Source organism: Carassius gibelio, chromosome B16, assembly GCF_023724105.1.
Source record: "Carassius gibelio isolate Cgi1373 ecotype wild population from Czech Republic chromosome B16, carGib1.2-hapl.c, whole genome shotgun sequence".
Taxonomy (NCBI): domain Eukaryota; kingdom Metazoa; phylum Chordata; class Actinopteri; order Cypriniformes; family Cyprinidae; genus Carassius; species Carassius gibelio.
Window position 1 is genome coordinate 16,818,246 of NC_068411.1, and position 11,897 is coordinate 16,830,142.

An 11,897-nucleotide genomic window follows, 5' to 3' on the forward strand; every position below is an offset into this window, starting at 1 on the left:
CTGTTAATTGATGACCGGTAATGACTTTACAAGTCCAAAGTTTTACACTCTGAAATCAAAGAAACATGTACATTACAATGTACCTGGGATTATTTGCTTTTTTCAGACATTTGCATTCTTACCTTTGACACTAGGTTAAATTGAGTTGCATGAAGGCAGTCCTGATCCTTGTAGACCTGATAGTCATAAAAGCCATCATCAGATAATCTGATGTCTTTCAGATCAAGTGTAACATTTCCAGCATCTTTCCTCACAGACCATCTCTGGCTCTCTGATGCTGGAGAGAAGTCTGGTTATATCAGGATGTCTTTATCTTGGGTTTTCTTGTGTAGTTTGACTGTCAGAGACTCCAGCGGGTGGGTTGTGGTCAGGCAAGAAATAGTCACGCTGTCACCCTGAACACAGTTTATGTTTAACTGATGAAACTGCTTATGACACCACTGAAAGGAAATCAAGAGTAAAATGAGACATAAAGCACTGAGAGAATAGAGACGTGAAAACCACAACATCGCTTACAGTAACAAACAATATTTACTTTTAGCATCTCATTTTACCTCTACATGCGTTAATTAATTTTGTTAAATGAGAGCTAAAAAATTCACAACCAGTAGGACAACCAACCAACTCACTTGAACTTGTGTCACATTTACACACCCACAGTTCATTGATAATTGCAAATTTCATTTTTTTTTTTTTTTTTTTTTTTTTTTGAGGTGGTGGTTAAATGAATTTGACCTCATATAAAAGACTGACCTTTACATTTTAATAAAGCTGATACAGAAGATATAGGAGTTTGAAACATGAAATCTGAAAACATTTCATCATATCCAGAAGCTCATGCAGGACAGCCGAACTATGGGTGCCGGCCACATCACTTCAGTTGTTTTCAGTTACTGTAAATGTAATGCGGAAGTAGAAAATATGGTCTACGTCTATGCTCATATAAAGGCCTTTATTAGACAGATGCTATTAGTGTATTTAGAAGATGGGAATATGTAAACTAAAACACTCTGACAGTTCAGAGTAGCTCACTGCAGTACAACTGAATATGAGCACAGGCCACAATAACTTTTACATTAACACAGTTATTTTTGAAGTGCCGAAGTATTGGAAATGTGATCTGTGTAAATTGTCTGAAACGTGCAATTTAGAACAGGTTTTAAAACAATGAATCAATTTGCTACATAATTTGGTATTATAAAAAAAAAACATAATAGTGTGAATAATAAATTCAACATATTTAGAAATACAGTATAAACTAGCCCAGATAATAATTTAAAGAGCCACACAGATGGGAAATCAAAAATTACCTGTATTACAGTGTGATGTAGCTGTCCATCAGTGTAAACAATGTGCAAAGTAATTAAACCAAAAAGTAAATGATTTATAAAGTTATTGGCTTCTAAAGTAAGGAATCGATTCTGAATCGCTGAAATGAGTCGTTGTAGATTTCAAATCTTTTGCCCATCTCTATGTACGTCACTAGGAACACTTTGCATAATAATCTCCACCTACCGTCTTGGGAGAAACAAAACTCTGACCTGTAACCCCAAACCACCTCTGGTTGGTGTGAGAGCATCATGTCGAGGAGACAGTGTGTTTTTAATTGTAAAGGCAAGTTTGTTTTATTTTCACTGCCAAAGAATGAAGATCAAAAGAACCAATGGCTAAAATTCATTTTTACCACAATACCAGAGCAGTACAACAAATCCCTTTTGTTGTGTTCACAACATTTCACTAATGACTGCTTTTCTAATTTCGGTGAGTTCAAGGCGGGATTTTCAAAGCGTTTGGCCATAAAAGAGGGTTCATTACTAACTTTATTTGGACCAACAGGCATCTCCGAATCACAACGCATATTATGATTATGAAGTTATGTGTCTGTTTTCTCCCGAGCGTCTTATCAGTATGTGTGCTGTCTGTAGCCTTTCTCTGCACTGATCTTCATTTACAAACACGTCATTAAAATGAAGTGTAACTCCGTGAATCCTCAACGAAGAGACATGAGAGAGATATCTATAGAAAGCTTGACATGTCTACTTTAAAACTAAATAAGTGCTGCCGAAAACAGATATTCTGTGATAAAGTAATCCATATGAAAACAACGCGATGTCCGTTTTTCACGTCTCCCTTCATTATATCTAATGTGACCACGCCCCCGCACGGAACGTGCTATCCAGATTCAAACTGAAGCGAGTGGCTTGAATACATCCACACAGAAGAAAAGCAGCGAGACTGTTCAAGTTTTTTATTTTACTGTTTGCTTTGCGGTGAGAGGAATAAGACATAATTCACCCCAAAAAGATGCTAACGCATTGTTTACTGTGAAGTTGTGTGCGGAACAACCAATCAAAACTGACTATGTCAGTTGACCAATCAGAACACAGTATGCTACCGAAAGGTGGGGTTTAAGGAAACTGAATCTTTTGAACAGCTTCGCGCCAACCGTTTGGGGATCTTTGAGAATTGAGGTAATTTTAAAATGATATTTTGACAAAATGACAATGTTTTTTAACCTTGGATGGATTTAAACCTATGTTACATTACTTATAAACAGTGATAGGAAGCTTAGAATTTTCATTTTACTGGCTCTTTAAGTGTTTTAGTGGGGGAACAGGCAGGACAACGAAGACAACGGAGAATTACTATAATCACTTTAATAATCCACTAAGTACAGAGAGACATGAGGATAATTATTCAAACTCAGGTAAACAGAAAGACAAAATCAGACACAAAGAGCAGTTAAGGTCACACTAAGCACATGGGGAATGAAAACACAACAACAATTTCTAATAAATTAAATTATATTTCAAATATTAATTATCTGTAAATTATACTTATCTTTAACGTCTACACCAGTCTACCTGATACACTTATACAGTAATCTTATACTCTTATCTTATACACTTAAACACTTGTCTGTCTTATACACTTATCTTACACACTTATGTCTTATACATTTTTTTAAGAAGTACATATAAATTTAAAGACTATCCAAATAACTATTACAAGCATTGCTGCTTCATTTCGAGGAGGCAGACAATGTCGGAAGATGCCGGCTTTCACAAGACGCTAAGTGGAGAGATGGAGAGGCCACTCATATCATCCCGCCAGATGCAAAGCTGACCCAAGATCGAAAACTACAGGTTGGCCATGACAGGAGATATCTTCTTAGATTCTTCATGTCTCACTCCATGACCTGATAAAAAAAAAAAAAAAAAAAAAAAGAGCATTAATAGTCTAAATACATTATAAATTTGATTTGGCAAATTAAACCAAAAATGTAAATAATAATAATAATAAATAAAAATAAAACATTTAGCTCATCTTAGACTTAGTACCTTAAACCAGTCATGGATCTGCATCTTCTCCAGATCGATCCTCTGCTGTGGATCAGACTGCAGACATGAAGAAATCATCTGGCAGCATTCTGTCCAAAAAGATGAGAGATGTTTGATTTTATTAGCTCATTCTTTACACCTGCTCTCTTTCAAGCTATGGGTCTTTTTTTGTGTGTTTTAGAAAACAGATTGTTCTTCTTTGATGAAGATCTTACCTTGTGACAGGCCAGGTCTGGTCCAGCTCCTCTTACTGATCAGATCCAGGTCGTATTCTGTGGGATAATGTCCACACACCATCATGAACAGAAGGATCCCCAGCGACCACACTGTTGTTGGCTTTGCATGGTATTTGCCGTTCACGATGACCTCTGGTGGACAATACGCTTTTGTGCCTGGAGGAAAGACATTTTGTCAATTCAACACATTTCCACATCATGTTGACTATTATAGGATGCAGTTCTGTGAGATAATTAACAGAGCAGTTCATAACACATACCACTGAAGACTTCATAGCCAAATCTCTTCATTTGCACACCGCACCCGAAGTCAATGAGTTTCACCTCCATGGTGTCCTGGTTTAACAGCAGGTTCTCCATTTTTATGTCCCGATGAAAGACGCCACACTTGATGCAAACATTAGCGGCTTCGGTGACCTGCTGCATGACCTTTCGTGCTGTCTCCTCATCGAGACGTTCTCCATGGAGCTTTACGAAATTTCTTAAATCCATGCAGGGCATGGGACGCTCCATGACCATAATGAAGTGGTCTTCGTTGTCCTCCCAGTCCAGAATTCTTATGATCTCAGGAGCTCTGGGGCTTTTATTAGCCATTAGTGTCAGGCCTATCTCCATTGGGATGCATTGGGGATGACCAGGCTAGAGAAAAGTAAATATAATGTTTTGATGAAGATGGTTTCCCAAATAATGACTTGGTTCACAAATCAGAACAGTTTGCCTACTGAGAAATCATTTTTAGTCTGAGATTAATATTAAATATAGAGAGTGCAGCCTACTCACCACTCTGATATATGGCATGTTTGGTGACTTCACTGAAAATTTCACAGCCACCTGATCAACAAAACAGAAAATAACAATTAGCATGTGCACAGAGGTCATATCAGTCTAGCCATTAATTCTGAAGAGATATACAAAGTTTTCTAAGTAAAACAAATTGAAACCTCAAGTTTATCCTTGCAGCGAGTCCCTTCGTAAACAAAACCAAATCCTCCTTGACCCAGTTTTGAGACGATTTTATAATGGCTGCGGATGTGGCCTAATAAAAGATAAACAATTGCAGTTAGTATGAAGTACAACTTTATATATACATTTTATTTCATTGTAAAAAATAAATAATAAATGAGTACAATAAACTTTATGTGTTTGTCACAAATTAAATTACATTAAAATGAGTTGAATCTTGTATTACATAAGAAGCTGAAAGTTGCTTATTTTCATGAGTTAATGTAAAAACACATCATGACTCATTGATGATTGTTTACAGTGTTTAGAATTCATAATAAAATTTTATGATTCTTATGTGTTTATTATTCTCACCTTTGCCTGGGGCATTCTGCTCCAGCGGTTCCTCAACAGGGTGGACTTTAGAAGCTGGAGCTAATATGAATCAAATAAAAAAATTAGGTAAAATATCATACTCAGAAGTAGAGTTGTTCTTCATTTTTTGGGCACATGTGACTTGATATATTAAAATTAAACTTCTCTCAACAATGATTTAATCAATGTTTAACCTCTAACATACTGACTGGTTGGTAATGACACCTAATAAAGCTATTATCAGATCATACTCTGATCCAAAACCTTTAATTTCATTTCTGAACTGTCACTGTAACATTTTGGAGTGATAATGACAGTAGTGCTTTGAGAAAGTGATTCTTAATTTAAAAAGTAAGAACAGAAGAATTGTTATTGAATAATCAGCCTAAAATCAAACCATGACATGTTGATGTGATTGTACCATCGCTAAATGTCCGATATGATCCGGCATCAGCCTGGTGCTTATTCTCAGCTTTAGCCAGATCATATTTAGTGGCTCTCCTGTGAGGAAAGCGGAGCGCTGGCCACCTCCAGAAGCTCTTCTTTTTCTTTTTGTCCTCTCTTTCTGCCTCCTCTCTTCCATCAAAACCACCAGCAACAACAAGAGCCCCATCAGGCCAATGAGGAGGATGGTTCTCTGGGTTAGAGGTGTGTTTAAGAAGAACACATGGTTCTTGTACACACTCCTTCTCAATCATTTTTTTCAGTCGTGAAAATAATTTCATGATAACAATATTTGTCACTGGATAAAAGTCAGATAGCAATCAGTCGATCAATCTATACTCCTAAACTTCAACCCACAAAATGAGCAAGTTCTAAACCTAGGCGAGACGTTCTAAATGTGACGTCATAACAGCTTGCGCAGAGGAACTGAGATTAGACGATAAAAAAAATCATATTTAAAAAATGCATCAAGTGATTTGGTCTTTTGGGGTTAACCCTACTAATCGGTCAGATTTCAAGTTCAAGTTCACACAGCAGCAGAATAAATATAGGTTGACAGTCCAGTTGAGTCCTTAATATGGTTACGTTCACACACACGACACCGGCGTGACGACAGCATTCACACACACCGCATTGTCAGAAAATAGGCGCTGTGTAAACAGAAAAGAACAGGGCTGGACAGCTCGGCCACATGATACAGTGCGAGAGAAAGTCGCTCTGCTTCACAAACGCGCGTATACAGACAGTGATGGAGAAATGAGCCCTGTGTTGGATCCAGTTTTTCTCCAGCTCCTAAACGCAGGTATTGTGTTCTACATGTGACTCAAATGCTCTCCTCCATAATATTACTCCTTGTTGGTTAATTAAAATTGGACGCAGAACTCGAGTCTCGATTGGAGTCGTATCAGAAAGTAATAAGACTTCAGTTTTGGACGTCGCCATCTCTGACTGAAGGCTTTGGTTATACCGTAGGAACACGGGCTTGACACCCGTTGCTCGTAAAGAAAATTAAAGAGCCACACAGATGGGAAATCACAAATTACCTGTGTATTACAGTGTATGATGTAGCTGTCCATCAGTGTAAACAATGTGCAAAGTAATTAAACCAAAAAGTAAACGATTTATAAAGTTATTGGCTTCTAAAGTAAGGAGTCGGCTCTGAATCGCTGAAACGAGTCGTTCTGGATTTAAAATCTTTTGCCCATCTCTATGTACGTCACTAGGAACACTTTGCATAATAATCTCCGCCTACCGTCTTGGGAGAAACAAAGCTCTGACCTGCCCCACCCCCCACACAGATGCTCTGGTTGGTGTGAGAGCATCATGTCGAGGAGACAGTGTGTTTTTATTTGTAAAGGCAAGTTTGTTTTATTTTCACTGCCAAAGAATGAAGATCAGAAAAACCAATGGCTAAAATTCATTTTTACCACAATACCAGAGCAGTACAACAAATCCTTGTTGTGTTCACAACATTTCACTGATGACTGCTTTTCTAATCTCGGTGAGTACAGCGGGATTTTCAAAGCGTTTGGCCATAAAAGAGGGTTCATTTCCAACTTTATTTAGACCAACGAGCATCTCCGAATCACAACGCGAAGTATGATTATGAAGTTATGTGTTTGTTTTCTCCCGAGCATCTTATCAGTATGTGTGCTGTCTTCAGCCTGTCTGCGCTGATCTTCATGTACAAACACGTGATTAAAATGAAGTATAACTCCGTGAATACTCAACGAAGAGACATGAGAGAGATATCTATAAAGCTTGACATGTCTTTAAAACTAAACAAGTGCTGCCGAAAACAGATATTCTGTGATAAAGTAATCTATATGAAAACAACGCGATGTCTGTTTTTCATGTCTCCCTTTGTCGTATCTAATGTGACCACGCCCCCGCACGGAACGTGCTATCCAGATTCAAACTGAAGCGAGTGGCTTGAATACATCCACACAGAAGAAAAGCAGCGAGACTGTTCAAGTTTTTTAGTTTAATGTTTGCTTCGCGATGAGAGGAATAAGACATAATTCACCCCAAACAGATGCTAACGCATTGTTTACCGTGAAGTTGTGTGCGGGACAACCAATCAAAACTATGTCAGTTGACCAATCAGAACACAGTATGCTACCGAAAGGTGGGGTTTAAGGAAACTGAATCTTTTGAACAGCTTTGCGCGAACCGTTTGGGGATCTCTGAGAATTGAGGTAATTTTAAAATGATATTTTGACAAAATGACAATGTTTTTTAACCTTGGATGGATTTAAACCTATGTTACATTACCTATAAACAGTGATAGGAAGCTTAGAATTTTCATCTTACTGGCTCTTTAATATATTCACATAAGCTAAATGTGAAACACTGTTAAATATATTGAAGCATATTTAGAAAATATATATTTTAAAAATGTATAGAACATATAGTGGTTATTAAGGGACAAGTGATCAGTTAGCCGTTATTAGAAGCTAGAATATCCTGCTTTTTTAACATAGTATAAATATAATCTATTTCCTAGCTATTTGCATTTAGTGTAAATAGCATATGGCTAAGAAAATATGCTATTTGCACTTAGCTATAGATTAAGCTATACTAAATTAAGATAGGATATTCTACTATTTACTTATTGCAAATAGTGGCAATTATCTGCACCTCATCATTAATACATTACAAAACAGTATGCAATAACTAATTGAGTGTAAATTTTAAATTTAATTTAAATTATTAAATGGATGCCACCTCCCCTTATTGGGACAAAAGCCCTCTCTAACCCTACCCAATACTTTATTTTCAACAATGCTTTTCTCATGTGTTTTGAAATTTGAAAATGGAGAAAAAAGTTTGCCAAAAGACAGATTCAAACCCGGGTCGATTGCATCAAAAGGAATATGACACACGGTTAACCATTTGAAGATTTTGCACCACTGAATCTGAGAAGTGATGAGCATTTTTTGTATTGTTGACATGACAAGCATCCCACGTTGGTGGGTGAAATTTGTTTAAATAGCCTCTGCCAACAAGGACTAAAATACTAATTATTCCCAAAAGTTAAACCGTTGCCAGCACTTCCACTTCCCACACATATAAAGAAACACTCTACTTGAAGAAACACTCTACTGAAAATAAGCTCATTTTCCAACTCACCTAGAGTTAAACAGTTGAGTTTTACCATTTTCTGTTAACTGCTGTTATAAGCAAAAAAATAATAATATTATTTGAGTACTGAATCAGCATATTAGAAAGATTTCTGAAAGATCATGTCACACTGAAGACTGGAGGAATTCTGCTGAAAATTCAGCTTTGCCATTACAGGAATAAATAACATTTCAAAATTCAACAAATAATCATATTTAATAAATCTGTAATTCTACAATTAAATCATAACAATATCTGCCAAAATACCTAATAAACAAACAAGAAGCACAGACTCTGGGAATGACAAGTGTTCAAATTATCCTGAGATCTGCTGATTTGCAAACACTGGTTCACTGACATTTATATCCAGTAAATAATGACTCATTCAGCTCAAAGCTCATCTGTTCAGTGAAAAATCACAAGGCTCGGGATGAGATTTTTATGGGTGGGAACCATAGACACATTTATAAACAGTCACTGTCACTGTTTCATATCTCACCAGGCATCCTCCCTCTTCATGTTGTGAAAGTGAAGTGAATGACGTGACATTTGCTTGGCATGGTAGCCCGTACTCAGAATTGGTGCTCTGCATTTAACCCATCCAAGTGCACACACACACAGCAGTGAGAAGTGAACACATCGTGAACACACACCCGGAGCAGTGGGCAACTATGGATCCAGTGCCCGGGGAGTAAATAGGGGTTCAGTGCCTTGCTCAAAGGCACTTCAGCCATGGAAGAGAACGCTGTTCATTCATATAGCCCCCTACAATCCTCACCCAGGCTCTGCTATCCCAGGCCTGCCCAGGGTTCGAGGAGGCTGTAGGCAGAGTCCGCTTCATCCAAAACCAGATGAAGAGTGAGGATGACAATGTAGCTTGAGTCATTATGTTTCATAATCACATATCTGAATGTGCAGATGAGTGCTTTCACATTAGCAACAATAACATGCTATCATTCATAGCAGTCATAAGCCCCGTTCACACCACGGGAACTTTCCCCAGGAACTGGGGACTCTGGGCCGGTACTCTGTGTGTTTCCAATGCAGAAACCAGGATCTAAATAGAGTTCCAGGTAAAAACTTGCCCCTCCAAAAGTCCCTTTTCCTGAGGTAGTACTTTTTCAAAGGTCCGGAACTTTTTGGATGGGACTTGGGTGCTGAACATGCTGATTGGTTGAGTTCAAGCAGCACTGTGTTATATATATTACTGTTACTGTGTCATGAAATGTAGTTTTTAAATTATTTCAGGCGAGAATGTAGTTGTTTGAAACTCAAATCTGTGGTTTATTTATTAAGACAGCGCCTTTTTCAAAATGTGCTTTGCTGATTTCCACACGATCAGCGGGTGCTCAGAGCTAATGTATCCCGACTAAAGCAGCCTTGAATCAGCTAGTCCTTCTGACATGTTCCGCTGGCTCTGATGTCTCTGTGGTGGTTAAACATAAGATATCATTCAATTTGGGTAAATCTAACAGGTAAACTTTGGTCTTAATTCTATTATTATTTAATATGGTAAAACAAAAATGAAAAGAGGCAATACTGTATGATATAATATTTAACATGTATAATATATATATGTACGTTCCCTGAAGAGGCCTACATTTCTGTGGCTATTCATATGTTTAAAAGAAAGTACAGTGAGGAATATTGCAGTAGCCATGGCGAGCTGACTGATGTTATCAAGTACGCTGCTGTTCAATTTGCAGAATTACTGGATTTTCGTCATCCCGTCCCCAGGAGTTCACACTCCAGAGTCGAACTTGGGAACTACCAAGGATGCAAGTGCGAAATTTGCATACTTGGTATTGAGAAACTGGCACAGACCTACCTTCATCATTAGACCATTTGCCTAATATTCTCCAAAATTTAGACTGCGCAGTCAGCAACAGGTCTGGGGGGAAAGAGTTCCTGGGAAAAAAAGTTCCAGGGACAAATTGTTCCAGGTAATTGCGGTGGAAAACCACCTTTTGTGTAAATAATACTTCCTGTTCATTGGTGTGTCTTAAATGAGTAGTGCCACTGACAACCAGCTTGATGACTCAAACTAGAAATATGAGATGAATTTCCATTTTTTCAAATGAAATAACTTCATTGCTAAGAAGCTAAAATGTTATAAGTCCTGCACATTTCATTGAATAAGTCATTTTGCAGTATGATCATGGCATGCTTTGATAATCGAAACAAGTGCCAATTATACCATTAAATTTAAAGGCATGCTGAAAAAAAAATCAATCTATTATTGTTCTAAACCCATAATACTTTTGTTCATCTTCAAAACAAATGAAATATTTTGTACGAAACCTGAAATGTCTGTCCTTCCGTTAAAGTCCTTGCAGATTTGACCCATGAGGTTTGTTCTCACGCATTAACCAGATGTGGTTAAGCTTTAGTTGACTACAGTATATTTAATGGATATGTGTTGATCAATGTTTGTATATAATTAAAAGCTTGAAGTAAATCTGCTCATCATATAAAGTGGTTACGCCACTTACAAGAGACATTTTCATAAAAGTTTTAAAGCAAACTATAGTTTAAGGTAGGGACTTTAAAGGGTTAATGCAGCCAAAAAAAAACACAAATTAAGATATTTTTAATGAAATCCAAGAGCTTTCTGACCCTCCCACAGACGGCAACACAAATGACACATGGACACACGTCAAAAGGCTGACACAGAAGAGAAGACATTGTTGAAGTAGTTATTTTTGTTTTCAGGGTCTGCATCCACTGTATAATCTATCTGAATAATAATTACTGCATTGTTTCTATAATACTTCTTTGAAGTCCATGCCACATTTATACACCCTTATTAGTTTGTATGTTGGTATATTAATTTGATTTCATAACATTGACACTTACCTTTGCATTCAAATAAAGCTGCTATTAGAAGAGAAAGTAGTAAGAAATATGAAGACTGAAAACTCATCATATGCAGATGTTCACAGCTCAACTCTATTTGAGCACAGGACACATTAGTTTCAGAGAGTTGTTATATTATATTAGAAAGCTGCTATTATAATATTTAGAAGATGGACATATGAAGACTGAAGACACATACATCACATGACATTAAAAATATCACTCACTCCAAAACAGCTGAATATGAACTTTTTACATATTCAGCTGTTTTACATTTTACATTCACACAGCTATTTGTGATCTGGGTAAAATGCAGACATACAATTTTGCACGCATTTCAAATCACCACATCAACTAGCTACTTAATTTTATTATACAAAACAATATAATATACTCAACATGATTAAAGATATTAACTTGGCCGGAAAGTTTAAAAAATGTTTGCCATTTACTGTTGCACCAGTTGTCTGTGCCATATGTCCATGACAGCTACAATATGTCCAAAATACAAGTACACCATAAGCACACTATAAAAACACAATGGAGAGGAGCTACTAAAGTACTGAGTTTATTTCTGATA

General features: G+C 37.0%; 1 protein-coding gene and 1 long non-coding RNA gene across 2 annotated transcripts in view; one reads left to right on the forward strand and one right to left on the reverse strand.

The window, feature by feature from the left end:
• LOC127975095 (uncharacterized) overlaps positions 1 to 11,897 on the forward strand; it is a 45,489-nt gene that overhangs the window by 14,947 nt on the left and 18,645 nt on the right. The gene's annotated exons all lie outside the window — the stretch shown is intronic.
• LOC127975093 (serine/threonine-protein kinase pim-1-like) lies at positions 2,678 to 6,278 on the reverse strand. Its single transcript, XM_052578875.1, has 8 exons — positions 5,316 to 6,278; positions 4,895 to 4,954; positions 4,519 to 4,613; positions 4,358 to 4,408; positions 3,838 to 4,216; positions 3,557 to 3,733; positions 3,342 to 3,430; positions 2,678 to 3,199 (listed from the first exon to the last, which is right to left on the reverse strand). Exons 1-8 carry the CDS (start codon positions 5,617 to 5,619, stop codon positions 3,188 to 3,190), a joined length of 1,167 nt encoding a protein of 388 aa, XP_052434835.1. The 5' UTR covers positions 5,620 to 6,278; the 3' UTR covers positions 2,678 to 3,187.